The sequence below is a fragment of the Oncorhynchus mykiss genome, chromosome 17 (genome assembly GCF_013265735.2).
Source record: "Oncorhynchus mykiss isolate Arlee chromosome 17, USDA_OmykA_1.1, whole genome shotgun sequence".
NCBI lineage: Eukaryota > Metazoa > Chordata > Actinopteri > Salmoniformes > Salmonidae > Oncorhynchus > Oncorhynchus mykiss.
Window position 1 is genome coordinate 38,139,161 of NC_048581.1, and position 23,180 is coordinate 38,162,340.

At 44.8% G+C, this 23,180-nt stretch overlaps 1 protein-coding gene across 13 annotated transcripts in view; it reads right to left on the reverse strand.

Annotated features, from left to right (window-relative positions):
* Positions 1 to 23,180, reverse strand: part of ptprt (protein tyrosine phosphatase receptor type T) — a 413,011-nt gene that overhangs the window by 257,042 nt on the left and 132,789 nt on the right. For all 13 annotated transcript variants that reach the window (XM_036949848.1, XM_036949853.1, XM_021568407.2 and 10 more), the window contains exons 3-4: positions 10,430 to 10,701; positions 3,169 to 3,250 (exon numbers count right to left, since the gene is read on the reverse strand). In XM_036949848.1, the coding sequence (XP_036805743.1) occupies positions 3,169 to 3,250; positions 10,430 to 10,701 (354 nt within the window). The remainder of the gene's footprint in view (positions 1 to 3,168; positions 3,251 to 10,429; positions 10,702 to 23,180) is intronic.

Genomic DNA, 23,180 nt, shown 5'->3' on the forward strand with positions numbered 1-23,180 from the left:
TGGAAGAAGTTCAAGATGGCGGTCAATCAACCTCGGTCTGGGGCTCCATGCAAGATCTCACCTCGTGGGGCGTCAATGATCATGAGGAAGGTGAGGGATCAGCCCAGAATTACACGGCAGGACCTGGTCAATGACCTGAAGAGAGCTGGGACCACAGTCTCAAAGAAAACCATTAGTAACACACTATGCCGTCAAGATTAAAATCCTGCAGCGCACGCAAGGTCCCCCTGCTCAAGCCAGCGCAAGTCCAGGCCCGTCTGAAGTTTGCCAATGACCATCTGGATGATCCAGAGGAGGAATGGGAAAAGGTCATATGGTCTGATGAGACAAAAATATAGCTTTTTGGTCTAAAATCCACTCGCCGTGTTTGGAGGAAGAAGAAGGATGAGTACAACCCCAAGACACCATCCCAACCGTGAAGCATGATGGAGGTGGAAACATCATTCTTTGGGGATGCTTTTCTGCAAAGGGGACAGGACAACTAAACCGTATTGAGGGGAGGATGGATGGGGCCATGTATCGCAAGATCATGGCCAACAACCTCCTTCCGTCAGTAAGAGCATTGAAGATGGGTCATGGCTGGGTCTTCCAGCATGACAACGACCCAAAACACACAGCCAGGGCAACTAAGGAATGGCTCCGTAAGAAGCATCTCAAGGTCCTGGAGTGGCCTAGCCAATCTGCAGATCTGAACCCAATAGAAAATATTTGGAGGGAGCTGAAAGTCCGTTTTGCCCAGCGACAGCCCCGAAACCTGAAGGATCTGGAGAAGGTCTGTATGGAGGAGTGGGCCAAAATCCCTGCTGCAGTGTGTGCAAACCTGGTCAAGAACTACAGGAAATGTATGATCTCTGTAATTGCAAATAAAGGTTTCTGTACCAAATACTAAGTTCTGCTTTTCTGATGTATCAAATACTTATGTCATGCAATAAAATACAAATTAATTACTTCAAAATCATACAATGTGATTTTCTGGATTTTTTGTTTTAGATTCTCACAGTTGAAGTGTACCTATGATAAAAATTACAGACCTCTACATGCTTTGTAAGTAGGAAAACCTGCAAAATCGGCAGTGTATCAAATACTTGTTCTCCCCACTGTACCTCTACTGCAGAGGATACGTTCATTCGAGTTACCAGCCTCAGAAATGGCAGCCCAAATAAATGCTTCATAGAGTAACAGACATCTCAACATCAACTGTTTAGAGGAGACTGCGTGAATCAGGCCTTCATGGTTGAATTGATGCAAAGAAAACACTACTAAAGGACACCAAAAAGAAGAAGAAACTTGCGCAATGGACATTATACCGGTGGAAATCTGTCTTTTGATCTGAAGAGTCCAAATGTGAGATTTTTAATTCCAACCACCGTGTCTTTGTGAGACGCAGAGTAGGTGAACGGATGATCGCTGCATGTGTGGTTTCCACCGTGAAGCATGGAGGAGGAGGTGTGATGTTGTGGGGGTGCTTCTCTGGTGCCACTCTCTGCTATTTATTTAAAATTCAGTGCACACTTAACCAGCATGGCTACCACAGCATTCTGCAGCGATACGCCATCCCATCTGGTTTGTGCTTAGTGGGACTATCATTTGTTTTCAACAGGGCAATGATCCAACACACCTCCAGGGTGGGTAAGGGCTATTCGACCAAGAAGGAGAGTGATGCATCAGATGATCTGGCCTCCACCATCACCCGACCTCAACCTAATTGAGATGGTTTGGGATGAGTTGGACCGCAGAGTGAAGGAAAAGCAGCCAACAAGTGCTCAGCATATCCTTCAAGACTGTTGGAAAAGCATTACAGGTTTAGCTAGTTGAGAGAATGCCACAAGTGTGGAAAGTTGCCAGCAAGGCAAAGGGTGGCTACTTGAAGAATCTGAAATATAAAATATATTTTGATTTGTTTAACACTTTTTTGGTTACTACATGATTCCATATGTGTTATTTCATAGTATTGATGTCTTCACTATTATTCTACAATTTAGAAAATAGTAAAAATAAAGAAAAACCTTGAATGAGTAGGTGGCTCCAAACTTTTGACAGGTACTGTATATGTTTTAAATAATGAACAGTGTATGTCATTACAATTGTCAAACCAGCACCACATTTCAAAACTGTCAAAAAAGTCAGTTGGTTATGTGGTTGGTAGGGCTAGCTAACAGCTGGCTAGCTGGATGTTTTGATTTGAAAGTGAGGTTAAAGATGAATGGAGAAGTCTGAAGTAAGAGACAAGAAAAGACAACTGACATGGCAGAGGACGAGTGCAGATGCTTGGGAGTACTACACGCTACTTTGGACTAATGCCAACATTCAGTGAGCTATTCGGCGCCTCAATGGCTGCCGGGGCATCACCCAGGTGAGTGCTGCTTGTTGGTGGTGGTTGAGAAGCAGTTGGCTAGCTACCAGCTACAGAGACATGCATCAGCATATATGAACTCTTTGACTCTAACAATATCAAGTTTGACGTTCATGTGAATCATGCATTGAGGTCAAGGGGAAAGCTGAGTTACGTGCGGAATAAAGAATACAAATGCACGACATAAAAAGCAGTGTTTTCCTTTTCGATTGAAAATCACTTAAGATTTCAGGTCATCTTTTCCTTTTCCTAGGTAATTTCCTTCCCTAGAATTGCCATCCCTCATCTGCTCAGTGCATTGAGGCTGCTCTCTGTGCCATTGAAATGGCATTGAGCTCAGCTGATTTCCTAATCTCATTTTCACCGTGCCTGGAAATAGTGTATTCATTGATATTTCAATACGAGAATATATCTTTACGTTAATTTCTCCATTGAAGAAGAAGACCGAGTAGATTATTTTACCTCAAGACATTTATTTACCTTCCCTTCCTACTGTTATTTGAATTTGGTACAAGTAGCTATGTGCTCTGTCCTAATTCTTGGGGAAAACTCTAAATCTGGGGACAGAGAGCTAGAAAGAAAGAAGAGAACACGTCGAGGACACAGAGTGCCTTGGAGAAATCCAAAGATGTGAGGCAAAGAGGTATGTCAGATATGAATGATGAAGGCCCTGACTTTGTAATTTATTCTGTGCTCCGCAATCTGTCTCGTCCTCCCTCCAACCCTCTCAGTCTGTGACCCCACCCCAAACTACACACGCACGTGATTGTGAGATCAGATGATGCTCGGTGGGCTAGTCATGGCGGGTCACTTACGGCACGGGTGGGCCAATACTCGGACTTCGTCCACCGCGATGAACCCTGGATGGCCCTGTATGGATATGGCCTCGAATATCACCTACCACAAAGGGAGAGAGAAAGAGAGATGTGGGGAGAGAAAGAGGAGAGAGTGAAAACACATTTTACACCATTTATGAGAAGAGCTCCTGCATTACAGCTAAGCCTGTGTGTGTGTTTGTGCGTATATGAGAAATATCTATTTCACACTATAGGGACAAACCGAACCGTACTGGTTCTGAAATGTTATTTTGACACACTTTCCAGCACGGTTCCAGCAACTATGTCGTACGTAAACAGGCCAGCTCAGTACCAATTGGCTTGTCTCAGCTCGGTTTGGCTCAGTGTAAAAAGGATAAGAGAGAGCTAAACAGCAGCCTCCTTTCACAGGTACAGTAAGGTGTTTTACTCTTAACATGGGGTCCAAGGTTATGTAGCTTTTCTGATAATGGTCATTTTCTGATTATGACTTCAACTGTCCATCTAAACCTGACGGATCCCTCCATTAGACCTGAAAGTCAAACTACAGCCCAGTCAAACCTACATTTCTATTCTCCCTCCTAGGATAATGGCTCTTACTCACAGGCTGAGCATGTCTGACTTCACAACTAAATGACCAGACTTTTACAGATGTTGTAATATGCTCTGTCACTCAGCCTGCTACATTATACATCAACCCCCTTCCTTCTTCCTCTCCTCCACATGCTCAGATGTCACTGCCTCTGTCTCAGCCTCTGTCAAACTGACCTGGCTGCCTTTGCCTCTTTCTCTGTCAGTCTGGCCTGGTTGCCTCTGCCTGGTTGCCATAGAAAAGCATCTTCTGACCCAGGAGGCCACAGGGTGAAGTGGGGTCATGAGCCCTGTAACCTGTGCAGTGCTCCTGTGACAGCTGGGATCCTTGTGGCACACAGTATGAGGAAGGAAGCGGCCCTCAATCAAAATGTCATAGGGCTTGTCCGCCAGGAAAGTAAGCACCGCCCTAGAATGCCAACGATGTCTGGTTGCTCACTCATTTCAATTCCTCCTTCAGTGTTCAGCACATTCTCTGCCCCTTTTTAGCGTTCTCTGACATGAGTTATCCACTCCTGTATCTGCTCCTTTCAGTGTTCTCTGACATGAAGCGGTCAGGTCCTGTGCATTGTCAAGTGGTCGGCATTTAGCCAATTATCTTAAAATCTTAAGTGTTCTCTTTTGCCTTCTACTCTCTTCAGTCATTCTAAGTGTTTAGTGTGATGCCCCGGTGTCACCGCCTGGAACCTGCCTTCATTAAAATAATCAGTTGCATGGATAAAACGTTGCGGGAACATCTCTCAGTCTCCCCATGACATCGAGCAGCTGTACCTGCCTGGCAAGAACAAAGTTTGGGACGCAAATCTTGACGCTTCTTCTTGAGATTCAGGGGAGGCTTTGAAGTGAATGTATGCAGGGCGGCAGACCAGCCTAATCCAAGGGTTTCTGCTTAGGCCGTTATTACCACCAGACAGACTGTTTTTTTGCCTAGTTCTTTTGTTTCAGTACATTGTGGTACACTGTGTGAATTGGGGTGGTACATGGTGTGAATTCTCAACTGCCCCAACTGCTTTAGAGGGAGGGAAACAACAGGGAGGCTTTGAACAGAGGACATGTGAGGGTTTTGATTTCTTGGACGTCAATGGCAATTTTCAGATAAAGAACAAATGTGTGAAATGCAGAGAGAAATTCCAAACATACACACAGGTTATTTGTGTATAACATCTTTACAGAAATAATGATGATGTCATCTTATTAAAATGCCAAGACAGACACCTCTAAATGACCCATCATGCCTCAAATACCTTGTGGCAGGGGAGCGCACAATTAAAGAGAACATTCCTTTGTGTACACTTTGCCACATCTGTGCCAAAGTCACTTATCTAATCAAACACACAGTGGGTTTTAGTCGTCGACATACAACCACGCAGTCAGATTCTTAAAGAGATACTGAGCCTCATATTTAACAGTATTAATTAAAGTCAATGAACGCCATTTACAGTAACGCCTAATCCTGCTCCCTCCATCCGGCGCTAGAAATCGCCAGTCTGCTACCCACCAGCCCTGGCAACCCACATTGCGCACACCTGGCAACCATCATTGTGCACATCTACTCCCCATCGTTAAGCACACCTAGACTTCATCACCACCCTGATTACTCTCCCTTCATATAGCCCTCAGTAGCTTCCGTCAGCAGGCAGTATTGGTTTTGGTCATCAGGCAGTATTGGTTCAGTATGCTTCTCCTGTTTTGTATTTTCTTCATGATTATTAAACTCACCTTATGCACCTGCTTCCTGACTCCATGCGTACACGTTACAGAATACTGCCTCAGAAATTCTGGAGGCAGGAGAAGATTACATCATCTTCCAGATGGTCGAGAAACAGGGTAATCTACTCCACCAACACCACGACCAGCCTACCACAGGTCGTCACTGTGAGCAAATCCCCCAGCCTACCCAGCTGTCCTTCCAGGTCAGTGATGTCCGACTATCCCTTCTGAGAAATATGACAGCACTCCATCAGAAAATCTGTGGCTTCCTATTCCAATGCTCCCTCTATTTCACCTATCAGATGGGAGCACCCACCACCGAGAGGTCAAAGCTTGCCACGGTCATTTCCCTGCTGACCGGATGGCTGTTGGAGTGGGATATGGCCATCTGGGGAGAGGAAAGGAGGAGCTGAGTTCCTATGAGAGGATCATGGCTCTGTTCAGGGCAGTCTACGACCATCCTCCAGAGGGCAGAGAGGGAGGTGAGTGACTTCAACTCCAGCAGGGTGCCAAGACCGCTGCGGAGTACACCCTCACCTTTCGAACTGTGGCAGCCCACAGCAGGTAGAATGAGCCGGCACTCCGCACTCTTTTCCCCAGTGGACCACGCAAAGAGGTCCAGACGGAGTTGGCATGTCGGGATGACAACATATCCTTGGACGCTCTCACCGCGATGGCCTTCCTTCTGGATAACCTTCTTCGGGAGCACCGGTGTCCACCATTCACCTCCCTACTTTGGCTGTCCTGAGGCAGAGCCATGAACCATGGAGGTAGTGGCCACACACTTCTCCACGGCAGAGCGGCGTCACCAGAGACAGCTGGGGCTCAGTCCCTAATTCAGCCAGGAAGGAAACCAGCTTCAGTGGTGTCAGGTGCGTCCCAATCCGGGTTCCATCAGAGTAGAGGGGTGGGCCCTGTAACCTTCCATCTCCCAGGATAGGAATGAGTATTCCATTATCGTTTTTCGCCAAACCCTTTTTGGTTCCCATTTCACTGGCTGGCTGTCCCTCGTCTTGTCTCTAAAGCTCAAGTGAACTCCGGTGACGTGGGGAACTTTATCGACCAGGCCCTCGCCTCCTACCTGAACTTAACTTAATACCCGCTTTCCTCTCCTTTTCCTGTCCAAGACCTGGATATGCAACCATTGGGATACGGCAAAATTACGGATGTCACAGCACCACTCACCTTCACCGTGGTACCCAAGCACCAGGAAAGTCTTCCCTTCATCATCACTGTGCCTGTACACAGTCTTTCTCAGCCTCCCGTGGCTCTAACTTCATAACCTCACCATCTCCTGGTCAAAGATGAGAATCACCACCTGGGGACCAGGATGCCGTGGGGAGCTGCTTTCCCACACCCTGTGGTTCCACGTCGGTGGAGGGTCCTGTGAGTGTCCTCCAGCCAGTCAATCAGTCCTCCCATATCGTTGGCCCTGTGTTTTGGGGAGTAGATGTGGACATCAACCAGGCTCTGGAGAGCTTACCCGATTCTTAGATCCACCTCTACACAGACGACACCATTCTGTATACATCTGGCCCATCTTCGGACACTGTGTTAACAAACCTCCAAACGAGCGTCAATGCCATACAACACTACTTCCGTGGCCTCCAACTGCTCTTAAACGCAAGTAAAACTAATTCATGCTCTTCAACCGATCGCTGCACGCACCCACCCGCCCACCTGGCATCACTACTCTGGACGGTTCTGACTTAGAATATGGGGACAATTACAACTACTGAGGTGCTGGCTACACTGTAAACTTTCCTTCCAGACTCACATTAAATCTAGAATCGGCTTCCTATTTTGCAACAAAGCATCCTTCACTCATTTTGCCAAACATACCCTCATAAAACTGACTATCCTACCGATCCTTGACTTCGGCGATGCCATTTACAAAATTGCCTCCAACACTCTACTCAGCACATTGGATGCAGTCTATCACAGTGCCATCCGTTTTGTAACCAAAGCCCCATATACTACCCACCATTGCGACCTGTATGCTCTCATTGGCTGGTCCTCGCTACATATTTGTCGCCAAACCCACTGACTCCAGGTCATCTATAAGTCTTTGATAGGTAAAGCTTTCACTGATCACCAGAGCAACACCCACCCATAGCACGCGCTCCAGAAGGTATATTTCACTGGTCATCCCCAAAGCCAATACCTACTTTGGCTGCCTTTCCTTCTAGTTCTCTGCTGCCAATGACTGGAACGAATTACAAAAATCACTGAAGTCGGAGACGTATCTCCCTCACTAACTTCAAGCAACGGCTGTCAGCCCATATGTAAAGCCCATCTGTAAATCTGTAAATAGCCCATCCATCCAACCAACTACCTACCACATCCCCATATTTTTTCTGCTCTTTTGCACACCATTATTTCTACTTGCACATTCTCATCAGCACATACCACTCCAGTGTTAATTGCTAAATTGTAACTACTTTGCCACTATGGCCTATTTATTTCCTTATCTCCTTTGCACACGCTGTATACAGATGTTCTATTGTATTATTGGCTGTACGTTTGTTTATCCTATGTGCAACTCTGTTGTTTTTGTCGCACCGCTTTGCTTTATCTTGGCCAGGTTGCAGTTGTAAATGAGAACTTGTTCTCAACTGGCCTACCTGATTAAATAAAAATAAATGATGGCATTCCGGGGGACATCATTTCGGACTATGGTCCCCAATTCATGTTGATGGTGTGGAAAGCCTTGATGGAGAAGCTGGGGGCTACGGTCAGCCTCACATCCGGGTACCGGCAGTCTAACAGGCAGGTGGAAAGGACCAACCAGGAGCTGGGGAGGTTCCTAAGGAGTCAATGCCAGGACTGGCAGGGGGAGTGGACCCGGTTCTTTCCCTGGGCAGAAGTGACCCATCCTGGTGATCACTTCTGGCTCTCCATCAGGAACCTCCCGCTCCGCCTGTCCTACCAGAAGCTGAGTCCCTGGTTTGTGGGGCCCTTCATGGTCCTACGGGGGGGGTCAATGAGGTGACCTATTGTTCAGAATTCCCCACCAACTACCGGATCTGACCCTCCTTTCATGTTTCCCTCCTCAGGCCGGTGGTTCCTGGTCCCCCGCTGATGCTGTCCCCGGACTCCGCCTCCCCTGGACATCGAAGGAATCCTGACGTCGTGGGGTTCGGCTCCAGTACCTGGTGGAATGAGGTCCTGAGGAGCGGTCTTGGGTCCCGGTGGTGGACATCCTGGGCCCCAACATCATCCGGGATTTCCATCTGCACCATCTGGACTGGCCCGCTCCTCGCCCTCGGGGCCGTCCTCCTGGCCATCTTATTAAAACGCTACGACGGACATCTTTAAATGACCCATCATGCGTCAAATACCTTGTGGCAAATACCTTGAGCGCACAATTAAAGAGAGCATTCCTTTGTGTAAACTTTGCCACATCAACCACCAGCCCTGGCAACCCACATTGCGCAAACCTGGCAACCATCATTGCGCACATCTACTCCCCATTGTTAAGCACACCTGGACTTCATCACCACCCTGATTACTCTCCCTTCATCTAGCCCTCAGTAGCTTCAGTCATCAGGCAGTATTGGTTTTGGTTATGTTCAGTACTGTTTTGTATTTTCTTCATGTTTATAATTATTAAACTCACCTTCTGCACTTGCTTCCTGACTCCCTGCGTATAGGTTACATTTACAGACTCTTCTCAGCTGCATTAATGAACAAACTGTCAACTATTTCAAGCAGGATCATGAAATATGAAAAGCAGAAAAGGTTATGTGTGCCTTAGCCTAAGACTGTGTTCCTTAGCCTAAGAAGAAAGTAAATATTTAATTATAGCTAAGACAAAGTGACCAAATATTCACATTAAAGTGAATATTTTAAATATTAGTCTTTCCACCTCACCAAGGTCATTATGTAATATAATTATAGCGAGTACTCACAAAACTGAATTCCATTAACAGAGAAATTCATACATTTACTGTGTTTCATTTACACAGAGAAAGAGATGGGGAGATAGAGGTTCAGTGAAGAGTGACGGGGCATGAATGGACATAAAGGGTTGTAACAGTGAGTGAGACGGGCTGAGAAATACAGTATATATCCAATGAACAAAAATAAACGCAACATGTAAAGTGTATGTTTCATGAGCTGAAATAAAAGATCCCAGAAAATGTTCCAATTACGCAAAAAGCTTATTTCTCTCAAATGTTGTAGGACAATTTGTTTTGCATCCCTGTTATTGAGCATTTCTCCATTGCCAAGATAATCACAGGTGTGGCATATCAAGATTCTTCTGGTGTAGAAACCAGCCTATGGCACTCAATATTTCAATAGGATACCTGATAATTAACATTATTTCAAGTATAAAGTCAGAACTCATCAGCACAATAAAAGAGCACTCTAAAATGTGCAGTTTTGTCACAACAAAATGCCACAGATGTCTCAAGTTGAGGAAGCGTGAAATTGGCATGCTGACTGCAGGAATGTCCACCTGAGAATTGAATGTTCATTTCTCTACTGTTGGAGGCCAATGTCATTTAGAGAATTTGGCAGCATGTCCAACAGGCCTTTCAACCGCAGACCAAGTATATGGCGTCGTGTGGGTGAGAAGTTTGCAGATAAACCAATTGGGTTCCATCTGAACATTCGCGGTTGGTGGTCGAACTGTATCGCACAATGACAGGCAATATTAATATAAAAATATCATTTAAAAAATCATATTTCCAACAATAGGCCTACCACACAGCATACTGGTTCTGAACAGTGGCTTGAGCATTGCTATAGATAGCGGTGTAGTGAACATATCAAACCTATTGCATATGCACCAAATGGAAGAATGCAGACAATTATAGGGGAATTATTTGGACTTGTCCAACAAGAAACTATTTTGTTTTCCTTGCAAACATTTAAAAAATGTTTTATGTTGTGTGCCTTAATGAAAACCACACAGATGTGGCATTATGTGGTGACATTGAAGCTCTCCCCTCACCTGATAGGAGTTGGGCCAGAAGGTGCTGATTGCCAGCTCGGCCTTGACCCAGCCCTCGGTCACCGAGGCGGAGGCATTCCACACAGGGTTTCCCTGGGTGCCGCCGTTCACCTTGATGTAGACGTTGAGCACCCCGGGACTGGAGCCATCGCGGCTGGATAGAGAGTAGTGGAAGTCGATGCAGTGGGTGTCATTCTCCTTCAGGGTGGGCAGGAGCAGGTGGGCCTTCTGCCCCGACGCCCGGCCCGAGCCGTTCACCACCATGAAAGAACCTATCAGGGACGAGAAAGAACCTGTTACTGTTGTCTACCAGACGCAGGTTCAAATAGTATTTGTTTTCTTTCAAATACACTCAACAAAATTATCAACGCAACATACAACAATTTCTAAGATTTTGCTTTAGTCCCCAATGGCACCATATTCCATATAGAGTAACTACGTTTGACGAGAGCCCTATGTGCCCTGATAGAGAATAGGGTGTCATTTCAGATGCAGCCCAGGTTGTAGAGGCAAAACCAAAACATTGCGATAGTAATGAGCAATGGAATATGAGCAATGTGGTAATTTTCATCTACTGGGGTTTTACATCACACAGAGGGAAACTTTGTGCACCACAACTTTCATCCATTTGGCTGAAATGGCCCTAAATTAGTATATTTCAGTTCTCGACCATCGCTGAAATGGGTCCCCAAAAGGACAAATCATCGCTCACTGCAAATTACCAGGTTAAATAAATAACTTTTGAGGAAAAATCATTTTAGGTACCCACACACCTCTCTCTCACTTACATAGTTCTCTCGCTCTCTCATACATTGAACAATTTCATTGATTTGACTGAATTACAGTTCATATTAGGAAATCAGTCAACAAATAAATTAATTAGGCCCTAATCTATGGAGTTCACAACTGGGGAGGACACAGCCTTGAGTGGGCCTGGGAGGGCATAGGCCCACCCACATGGGATCCAGGCTCACCCACTGGAGCCAGGACCAGCCAATCAAAATGAGTTTTCCCCACAAAAGGGCTTTATTACAGACCGAAATACTCCTTATTACAGACAGCACCCCCCAGACAGCACACCAATAAATGGTATAAAATACAGTATAAACATACGGGATGAGTAATATAAGATATGTAAACATTATTAAAGTGGCATTAAAAAGGTGACTACTGATCCATTTGTTAGAGTGGCCAATGAGTTTGAGTCTGTATGTAGGCAGCAGCCTCTCTGTGTTAGTGATGGCTGTTTAACAGTCTGACGGCCTTGAGATTGAAAAACAGCTTCTGTCTCTCGGTCCCAGCTTTGATGCAACTGTACTGACCTCGCCTTCTGGATGGTAGCGGGGTGAACAGGCAGTGGCTCGGGTGATTTTTGTCCTTCCTGTAACATCGGGTGCTGTAGGTGTCCTGGAGGGCAGATAGTTTTCCCTCTGTGATGCGTTGTGCAGACCACACCACCCTCTGGAGAGGCCTGCGGTTGTGGGCAGTGCAATTTCCGTACCAGGCGGTAATACGGATCAAAGTTTGTGAGGGTTTTAGGCGACAAGCCATATTTCTTCAGCCTCCTGAGGTTGAAGAGGTGCTGTTGCACCTTCTTCACCACACCATCTGTGTGGGTGGACCATTTCAGTTTGTTTGTGATGTGTACGCCAAGGAACTTTCCACCTTCTCCACTGCTGTCCCGTTGATGTGGATAGGGGGGTGCTCCCTCTTATTTTTCCTGAAGTCCATGATCATCTCCTTTGTTTTGTTGACATTGAGTGAGAAGTTGTTTTCCTGACCCCACACTCCGATTGCCCTCGCCTCCTACCTATAGGCTGTCTTGTCGTTGTTGGAGATCAAGCCTACTACTGTTGTGTTGTCTGCAAACATGGCCACGCAGTCGTGGGTGAACAGGGAGTACATGAGGGTGTGAGCATTGATCCTTGTGGGGCCACAGTGTTGAGGATCAGTGAAGCGGATATGTTGTTTCCTACCTTCACAACCTGCTGGCGGCCTGTCAGGAAGTCCAGGACCAAATTGAGCAAGGCGGGGCTGAGACCCAGGACCTCAAGCTTAATGATGAGATTTGAGGGTACTATGGTGTTGAATGCTGAGCTGTAGTCAATGAACAGGTATTCCTCTTGTCGAGATTGGTTAGGGAAGTATGCAGTGTGATGAAGATTGCATCGTCTGCGGATCTATTGGGGCATTAAGTATATTGAAGTGGGTCTAGGGTGACCGGTAAGGTGGAGGTGATATGATCCTTTAGTTCAGTTACCTTTGCATTCTTGTGTACAGGAACAATGGTGGCCATCTTGAAGCATGTGGGGACAGCAGACTGGGATAGGGAGAGATTGAACATGTCTGTAAACACACCAGCCAGATGGTCTGCGCATGCATCTGGGACAGCAGCCTTGCGAGGGTTAACACGTTTAAATGTTTTACTCACGTCGGCCACGGAGGAGTAGAGCCCACAGTCCTTGGTAGCGGGCTACGTCGGTTGCACTGTATTGTCCTCAAAGCAGGCAAGTGAAGTGGCTGTTTTTTTTTGTAGTCTGTGATTTTCTTTAAACCCTGGCACATACGTCTCGTGTCTGTGCCGTTGAATTACGACTCCACTTTGTCTCTATACCTACATTTCGATTATTTGATTGCCTTCCGGAGGGAATAACTACACTGTTTATATTCAGCCATATTCCTGATCACCTTCCCATGGTTAATTGCGGTGGTTCGCGCTTTCAGTTTTGCGCGAATTATTTCCTCTACCCACGGTTTGTGGTTAGGTTAGGTTTTAATAATCACAGTGGGAACAACTTCTCCTATGCACGTCCTTATTAACTCACTCACCGAAAGAGCGTGTAAATCTATATTAATTACTCTGAGGCTACCCGGAACATGTCCCCGTCAAAACAACCTTGAAGTGTGGATTCCGATTGGTCAGACCAGCATTGAATAGTCTTTGTCACGGGTACATCCTGTTTGAGTTCCTGCCTATATGAGGGGAGAAGCAAAATGGAGTCGGGGTCAGATTTGCCGAAAGGGGGGCAGGGGAGGGCCATTGCAGAAGTTAGAGTAGCAGTGATCCAGTGTTTTGCCAGCCCTGGTGTTACAATCCACATGCTGCTAGAATTTAGGTAGCCTTGTTCTCAAATTAGCTTTGTTAAAATCCCCAGCCACAATAAATGCATCCTCAATATATATGGTTTCCAGTTTGCATAAAGCCCATTGAAGTTCCTTGAGGGCCGTCGTGGTATCGGCTTGAGGGGGGATATACACGACTGTGACAATAACTGACGAGAATTCTCTTGGTAGATAATATGGTCGGCATTGGATTGTGAAGAATTTTAGGTCAGGTGAACAAAAGGACTTGCATTCCTGTATGCTGTTACAATTACACATGAAACATACACCCCCTTCTTCTTCTTCCAGGAGAGATGTTTATTACTGTCGGCGTGTCGCACAAAGAATCATCTCCCCAGCATATCCCCAGAGAGCCATGTTTCCGTGTCACAGAGTATGTTACAATCCTGGTCCTAATTTCATTTACCTTGTTACCTTGAGACTGGACATTTGTGAGAAATATACTCAGAATATACTCGGAATCCCCCCCCCAAGTCTGACCAGAAGCCCGCTCTGTCTACCTCTTTTGTGGCGACGTTGTTTTGGGTCAGCCTCTGCAATCAGTTCGAATGCCTTGGGTGGTTCGAACAAAGGATCCGCTTCGGGAAAGTCGTAGGTCTGGTGAGTTGACGTCGCTCTGATATCCAATAGTTCTTCCCGGGCTGTATGTAATAACACCTAAGATTTTCTGGGCTAACAATTTTGGAAATAATATATAAAAAAGACAAAATACTGCAATGTTTCCTAAGGACTAGAAGCGATATGACCCTCTCTGTTGCCGCCATCTGAATAATGATCATGCTGTTTAAGCTTCTTGATATGACACACCTGTCAGGTGGGTGGATTATCTTGACAAAGGATGCACTGCTCACTAACATGGATGTCAACAAATGTGTGCACAAATTTGAGAGAAATAATATTTTTGTGCATATGGGACATTTGTGATCTTTTATTCAAACGCTAAAACGTATTTGAAAGAAAACATACTATTTCAACCCAGACCCATCAAGTCTCAGGAATGTCTGAGGAACTATTGCGACAGTGAACTACTGTACTTTTATTATACAATATTGTTGGAATCTGCAAGGAGAGAAGAGAAAGACAGCAGAGTGATGGATCCAAAGTAAAGGTAGTGTAAAATGTGTGAAGTTCAGACAGAAAGAGAGACGAATAGGTGTGAGAGGACGTGCTGCTGGAATAACAAAGAATATATTGAAGCGTCAGACATTCTCAGGGACGTTGCTTTGATAACTGAACACCAAGCCAGGGACATGTCAAGGATCTGGATCGAGTGCCTTCCAATTGATCAGCTAATCTGAGGTAAAACAACACCAAAGACATTTGTTTCTGTTTGGAAACACACATTCAGAGCCCACATACTGGCCCCCCCCAAAACATTTTTTTTAGACTATCTCTAACCTTTTATTACCGTTTTATAGATTGGTATGTGGTTTTATAGCTTGCCTCACATTTGGCAAAAGGTGGGCAAAAATATCTGGGAGGTTTCTGGCACAAGGCAAGTGGCCTAAATCATAAAGGCTTTTGTCCATAATGTACCAACTTACATGAGAGAGTAGCAATTATAGGATTAGGTTCCGTTTTTAGAAAAAGTGTTTTCGGACAACATAATTTCCCTCTAAATTCATAAAAAGTGTAGATTAACTCAGTAAATTATTCCATGAAAGGAATTATTTAATTTAGCTTGAATACTTGACCCAGACAATTACCTGATTCTAACTGATACACTTATCCCTTCAAACAACTAGCATGTTAGCACAGCACGCTAGCAGCCAAGGCAGCTCCCCTTGAAACCATAATGGATTCCCTGACACAAATGCGAACTTAAATGTGTCAGTGGAGATCAAATGAGAAGGTAAAATGATGACAACCTCTTTCCAGGTAAATTTCATCTGCCACATTATAACTCACCAGTGACACATGCTGTCTGCTAATGTGAATAGGGTCATAGAATGGCATGTGGAATCAGACGATTCATCACAAAATTATGTTAAGCATATCAATGGGCTATGCAAAGACATCAATCATCACAACTTTGGGTCCAGAATAGGGCAAATCAATTCAGAGTGGTGAACCAATATAGTGGAGACCCTAACTAGGCCATGGCTAATGAACTAGGCTGATTACATTTCTCATTCGCCTCAGCCACCGCCGTTTTACATCAGCACTCTCAAAAACTTCATCTTGCCAACACACACACACACTCACTCTCGCAGATACACACATTTTTACTCACACACACACACTATACACAACCACCGTCTCCCTCCAGCTTCAACACAAAGCCAATATCTGTGTTGTGTGTTAACCAGGCCCACATAACCTCTAGAAGTGTCTACCTGACGAGTACTGGGGTGTTACATTTCATCACAAGTTTCACACCTTGTACAGGCACCATAGGGTCATATGGAGAGCAATTCAATTACCATGAAACACATGACAATCTTCTAAAGTGACATATTTTGCTGACATGACATGGTATTTTGACATGTAGTCCTACATTATACCCCAAACAGCCACACATCAAGTACAGAATATGGCATTTCTATTGTGGTCCATTCCTGGAAAAATAGTCTGTTTGCGGTGCTCCTCGGCCCACCTTCTCCCATACACACTGAAATGAATCATAATATATATATATATATGTATATATATATATATATATATATATATATATATATATATATATATATATATATATATATATATATATATATATATATATATATATAATATGATTCATTTCAGTGTGTATATATATATATATATATATGTATATATATACAGTACACTTAGGTTGGAGTCATTAAAGCTCGTTTTTCAACCACTCCACAAATTTCTTGTTAACAAACTATAGTTTTGGTAAGTTGGTTAGGACATCTACTGTGTAATTTTTCCAACAATTGTTTACAGACAGATTATTTCACTTATAATTCACTGTATCACAATTCCAGTTGGTCAGAAGCTTACATACACTAACTTGACTGTGCTTTAAACAGCTTTGAAAATTCCAAAACATCATGTCATGGCTTTAAAAGCTTCTGATAGGCTAATTAATTGGAAGTGTACCTGTGGATGTTTTTGAAGGCCTACCTTTAAACTCAGTGCCTCTTTGCTTGACGTAATTGAAAAATCGAAAAGAAATGAGCCAAGACCTCTGAAAAAATATTGTAGACCTCCGCAAGTCTGGTTCATCATTGGGAGCAATTTCCAAACACCTGAAGGTACCACGTTCATCTGTACAAACAATAGTACGCAAGTATAAACACCATGAGACCACGCAGCTGTCATACCGCTCAGGAAGGAGACGCGTTCTGTCTCCTAGAGATGAATGTACGTTGGTGCGAAAAGTGCAAATCAATCCTAGAAAAACAGCAAAGGACCTTGTGAAGATGCTGAAGGAAACAGGCACAAAATTAGCTATATAAACATAACCTGAAAGGCCGGTCAACAAGGAAAAAGCCACTGCTTCAAAACCGCAATGAAAAAAATCAGGCTATGGTTTGCAACTACACATGGGGACAAAGATCGTACTTTTTGGAGAAACGTCCTCTTGCTTGATGAAACAAAAATAGAACTGTTTGGCCATAATGACCATCAGTATGTTTGGAGGAAAAGGGGGAGGCTTGCAAGCCAAAGAACACCATCCCAACTGTGAAGCACGGTGGTGAGAGCGTTATGTTGTGGGGTGCTTTGCCTCAGGAGAGACTGGTGCACTTCACAAAATAGGAAGAAAAACATGAAGGATAATTACGTGGATATATTGAAGCAACATCTCAAGACATCAGTCAGGAAATTAAAGCTTGGTCGCAAATGGGTCTTCCAAATGGACAATGACCACTAGCATACTTTCAAGTTGTGGCAAAATGGTTTAAGGACAACAAAGTCAAGGTATTGGAGTGGCCATCACAAAGCCCATCACAAAGACCAGGGCAGAACTGAAAAAGTGTGTGCGAGCAAGGAGGCCTACAAACCTGACTCAGTTACACCAGCTCAGTCAGGAGGAATGGGCCAAAATTCACCCAACTTATTGTGGGAAGCTTGTGGAAGGCAACCCGAATCGTTTAACCCAAGTTAAACAATTTAAGGGCAATGCTGCCAAATACAAATTGAGTGTATGTAAACGTCTGACCCACTGGGAATGTGGTGAAAAAAACAAAAGCCGAATTAAATAATTTTCTCTACTATTATTCTGACAGTACACATTCTTAAAATAAAGTGGTGATCCTAACTGACCTAAGACAGGGAATTTTTACTAGGATTAAATGTCAGGAATTGTGAAAAACTGAATTTAAATGTATTTGGCTAAGGTGTTTGTAAACTTCTGACTTCAACTGTAAATATAGATATATAGCTTTTGTAAAGAATTCATACCCCTTGACTTTTTCCACATTTTGTTACGTTACGGCCTTATTCTAAAATGTATGAAATTGTTTTTCCCCCTCATCAAATCTACACACAATAAATACCCCATAATGACAAAGTAAAAAACTTTTTTGCTAATTTATAAAACATGAAAATGAAAACATAAAAATTGAAATATCATATTTACATAATTATGCAGACCCTTTACTCAGTACTTTGTTGAAGCACCTTTGGCAGCGACTACAACCTTGAGTCTTGGGTATGACACTACAAAAGCTTGGCGCACCTGTATTTGGGAAGTTTCTCCCATTCTTCTATGCAGACGCTTTTAAGCTCTGTCAGGTTGGATGGGGAGCGCTGCTGCACAACTATTTTCAGGTTTCTCCAGAGATGTACCGGGTTCAATTCCAGGCTCTGGCTGGGCCACTCAAGGACATTCATAGACTTGTCCTGAAGCCACTCCTTTATCGTCTTGACTGTGTGCTTCGGGTCCTTTTCCTGTTGGAAGGTGAACCTTCGCACCAGTCTGAGGTCCTGTGCACTCTCGAGCAGGTTTTCACCAAGGATCTTTCTGTACTTTGCTCTATTCATCTTTCCCTCGATCCTGACTAGTCTCCCAGTCTCTGCTGCTAAAAAACATCCCCACAGCATGAGGCTGCCACTACCATCTTTCACCGTAGGGATGGTGCCAGGGTTCCTATAGATGTGACGCTTGGCATTCAGGTAAAAGAGTTCAATATTAGTTCATCAGACCAGAGAATCTTGTTTCTAATGGTCTGAGAGTTTTTAGGTGCCTATTGGCAAACTCCAAGCGGGCTATTATGTGCATTTTACTGAACAGTGTCTTCCATCTGGCCTGATTGGTGGAGTGCTGCAGAGATGGTTGTCCTTCTGGAAGGTTCTCCCATCACATTTATATTATGTGCCTTATGTAAATGTGAGAGGAACTCTGGAGCTCTGTCAGAGTGACCATTGGGTTGGTCACCTCCCTGACCAAGGCCCTTCTCCCCCGATTGCTCAGTTTGGCTGGGCGGCCATCTCTAGGAAGAGTCTTGGTGGTTCCAAACTTCTTCCATTTAAGTATAATGGAGGCCATTGTGTTCTTGGGGACTTTGAATGTTGCAGAAATTCTTTCATAGCCTTCCCAAGATCTGTGCCTCGACACAATTCTGTCTCGGAGCTCTAAGGACAATTACTTCGACCTCATGGCTTGGTTTTTCCTCTGACATGCACTGTCAACTTTGCGAAATTATTTTGACAAGTGTGTGCCTTTCCAAATCAATTGAATTAACAATAGGTGGACTCCAACCAAGTTGTAGAAACATCTCAAAGAAAATCAATGGAAACAGGATGCATCTGAGCTCAACTTCGTCTCTCTAGGCAAAGGGTCTGAATACTAATGTAAATAAAGTATTTCTGTTTTGTTTTTTTATAAAATGTTGCACACATTTCTAACAACCTGTTTTCCCTTTGTCATTATGGGCTATTGTGTGTGTATTGCTGAATTAAAAAAAAATATGAATCCATTTTAGAATAAGGGTCTAAATACTTTCCCAAGGCACGGTATGTATGTTTTAGAAAATAGTTTTCTGTAAACTTAAATGACTAAAATGTATAAAGTATGTAGAAAAGAGCTATATAAACTACATGACTAAAAGTATGTGGACACTTACTTGTCAAACATCTAATTCCAAAATCATGGGAATTAATATGGAATTAGTCCCCTCTTTGCTGCTATAACAGCCTCCACTATTCTGGAAATTTCAAAGATGTTGGAACATTGCTGTGGGGACTTGCTACCATTCAGCCACAAGAGCATTCATTAGTGAGGTCGGGCACTGATGTTGGGCGATTAGGCATGGCTCCAATTCATCCCAAAGGTGTTCGATGAGGTTGAGGTCAGGGCTCTGTGCAGGCCAGTCAAGTTCTTCCACACAGATATCGACAAACCATTACTGTATGTCCCTTGCTTTGTGCACAGGAGCATTGTCATGCTGAAACAGAAAAGGGCCTTCCCCAAACTGTTGCCACCAAGTTGGAAGCACAGAATCGCCTAGAATGTCATTGTATGCTGTAGCATAAAGATTTATATTCTCTGGGCCTAGCCCGAACCATGAAAAACAGCCCCAGACCTTTATTTCCCAGACCTTTATTCCCCAAAAAATTATTTGGCACAGGCAGGTAGCATTCTCCTGGCATCCGCCAAACACATATTTGTCCGTCAGACTGCCAGATGGTGAAGCGCATTTCCACTGCTCCAGAGTTCAATGGTAGCAAGCTTTACACCACTCCAGCCAAAGCTTGGCATTGCACATGGTGATCTTGATCTTGTGTACTGCTGCTCGGCCACGGAAACCCATTTATTGAAGCTCCTGACGAACAGCTCTTGTGCTGATGTTGCTGTCAGAGGCAGTTTGGAACTAAAAAAGTGAATGTTGCAACCGAGGACAGACAATTATTTACGCGCTTCAGCACTCAGTGGTCCCATTCCGTGAGCTTGTGTGGCCTACAACTTCGCGGCAGAGCCGTAGTTGCTCATTTCCACTTCACAACAGCACTTACAGATGACCGGGACAGCACTAGCAGGGCAGAACTTTGACGAACTGACTTGTTGGAAATGTGGCATCCTATGACGGTGCCACATTGAAAGTCACTGAGATCTTCAGTACGGTCATTCCACTGTCAATGTTTGTCTATTGCGATTGCATGGCTGTGTGCTTGATTTTATGCACCTATCAGCAACAGGTGTCCACATACTTTTGTATATATAGTGTATTTTTAACAAAAAAAATATTTGAGAACTAAGAAACAATTACCAATAAAAACTAGACATCAGATAAAATAAAAAATTCTGAAAATTGCACGGTCTCCGACCAAAAATTTTAAAAGCCTTCCCCTTGGCCGCAGAGACAAAATATTGCTGTTTGGCAAAATATGTAGAATTGCAGGAAATGTGCTTTAAAACTGCAACATTTTGTTTCTGCGACCAAGAGGAAGACCTTTTAAAAAAAATTTGGTGGAGACCGTGAAATTGGCCATGCCCCACTACCACATTTTGGCGAAATATAATGACAATGAGAAGCAATTGGATATAGTAAGACAACAGCCACAGTGTATTCGTCTTAACTAGGGTGTATTCGTCAGGGTGTAGGTTCGGCAGGTTTCAATTCCCTTTATGGTTGTATGGATAGCATTATATGGTGTGGGCTGTTGTTTACAAAACCGAGCTGCCTCCACCGAGTGAGAAAGAGATTTGAGTGTCACACTCCCACCATCATAATGCGTTCCAAGATATGACAAATGGCTAAAGCTCTGCTAGTTGTCACTTTAATATGCAATTATCGGATGGGCCCTGTATTTGGGGCCAGCTGCTGCTAAGTCTGATAAAGTCGAGACATTTCTCATTCCTTCGTTTCCCAACATTATTTATTGAGACAATAAAAGCCTCCAATTTACCATCGAACTAGATGAGGGTAGTAATCAGTGGTGTCCCTAGGAAGGCTAATACACTGGAAATACAGAAAAAAGGGTTAGACTACGAAGCTGTAAATCTGAGACAAAGGGGGGACTGTCAACTGTCACCCAGCAGCCCAGCCGTGGAGCAGCTGGTGTTGAAACAGTGCAGTTCCTGCTCCTTCTCCTTGTCGGTTTTAACTGATTTCCGACCACTCTTGCATGCACTGCTACTACACCCCCCCCCCTCCCCACTACAAGCCCCAATCAGGGGCCTGTCCAGGGACCCAGGAAAGGGAGAGTGCATCCCCAGCTCACGCCGTTGGACCTCTGCCCATTTCACACATTAAACACACCCAATTCACGGGTCCCTTCACACTTCTCCTCCGGCGGCAGAGACAGCCGTGGCGGGTTGATGCCACAGAGTCGTGCGGCATGGACCCCATATGTTCCCTTTTCTCAATGTGTAAAGGCCTTGGATGATTCGCCTCCTCTCCCCTCGCCATGCCCTAATTATTAACATCCAGCCTCATCTGTGGCAGTGCCAACACACATTCGTTCAAAGCTTCCCTCTCGTCATCACAGCGATGGGACATCACAACGACATCGTGCCACTACGCTTTACACATTTCCCATAGTAACAGGAGGAAAGCAAAGGGTGCGACACGACAAGCCCATAGGCTTAGTGTATGTATTCCTACTTGGCCAATTCAATATCACGCCAGCCCCCCTCATTGACCTTCTCTCATCGGAGGCTGTATACTGTTAAGACATGGGGGGGGGGGGGGTCTTCCTCTGGGAATCTAATAAATGGGAAATCAATAATTGAAGTGCTATTATCGAGGGGATGGGTGGTGCAGCAGGTTGGGTGGTACAGCAGCATACCTACTCTGAGCTGCCGAGTAGATCCCCTGAGGACAACGTGGGCTATGTGCTTACTTTCTCCATGGAGGACGAATGCAAGTCATTCAAGCGTGTTAACTCTCGCAAGGCCGCCCAGACGGTAACCCTAGCCGTGCCCTCAGAGCATGTGCAGACCAGCTAGCAGACCAGACCACTTCCATCATCATGAAGTGCTTTGAGAGGCTAGTCAAAGACAATATCACCTCCTCCCGCCACCAGGTGGTAACGGAAGGTAATATTACCTCCTCCACACTGATCCTCAACACAGGGGTCTCACAAGAGTGCGTCCTCAGCCCCCAGCTCTAATCCCTGTATACCCACGACTGTGTGGCCTCAAGTTAGCTGACAACACGACAGTAGTAGGCCTGATTAACAACAACGACAAGACGGCCTACAGACGTAGGCCCTCCGACGGAGAGGTGCCAGGTAAACAATCTCTCCCTCAATGTCAGTAAAACAAAGAGCTGATTGTGGACTTTAAGAGGAACCAGGATAGGCACGCTCCCATCCTTATCAATGGGTCCGCCGTGGAGATGTTAAAAAACGTCAAGTTCCTTGAAGTAATGGTCAAAACCACACGGACACCGTGGTGAAGTTGGCACGGCAGCGACTCTTCAACATTAGGAGGCTGAAGAAATTTGGCCTGTCCCCGAGGGCCCTCACATTGTTCTACAGGAGCACCACGAGAACGTACTGTCGGGCTGCATCACGGCATGGTACAGCAACTCCACTGACGCTGACCGCAAGGCTCTAAAGAGGGTGGAAAGCTCAGCCAAACGCACCACTGGGCGCTCACTGCTTTCCGTCCAGGACACCTACAACACCAGGTGTTGCAGGAAGGCCAAAAAGATAATCAAGGAACTTAGCCATCAGAGCTACGGCCTGTTCTCCCCGCTTCCATCATTCACAC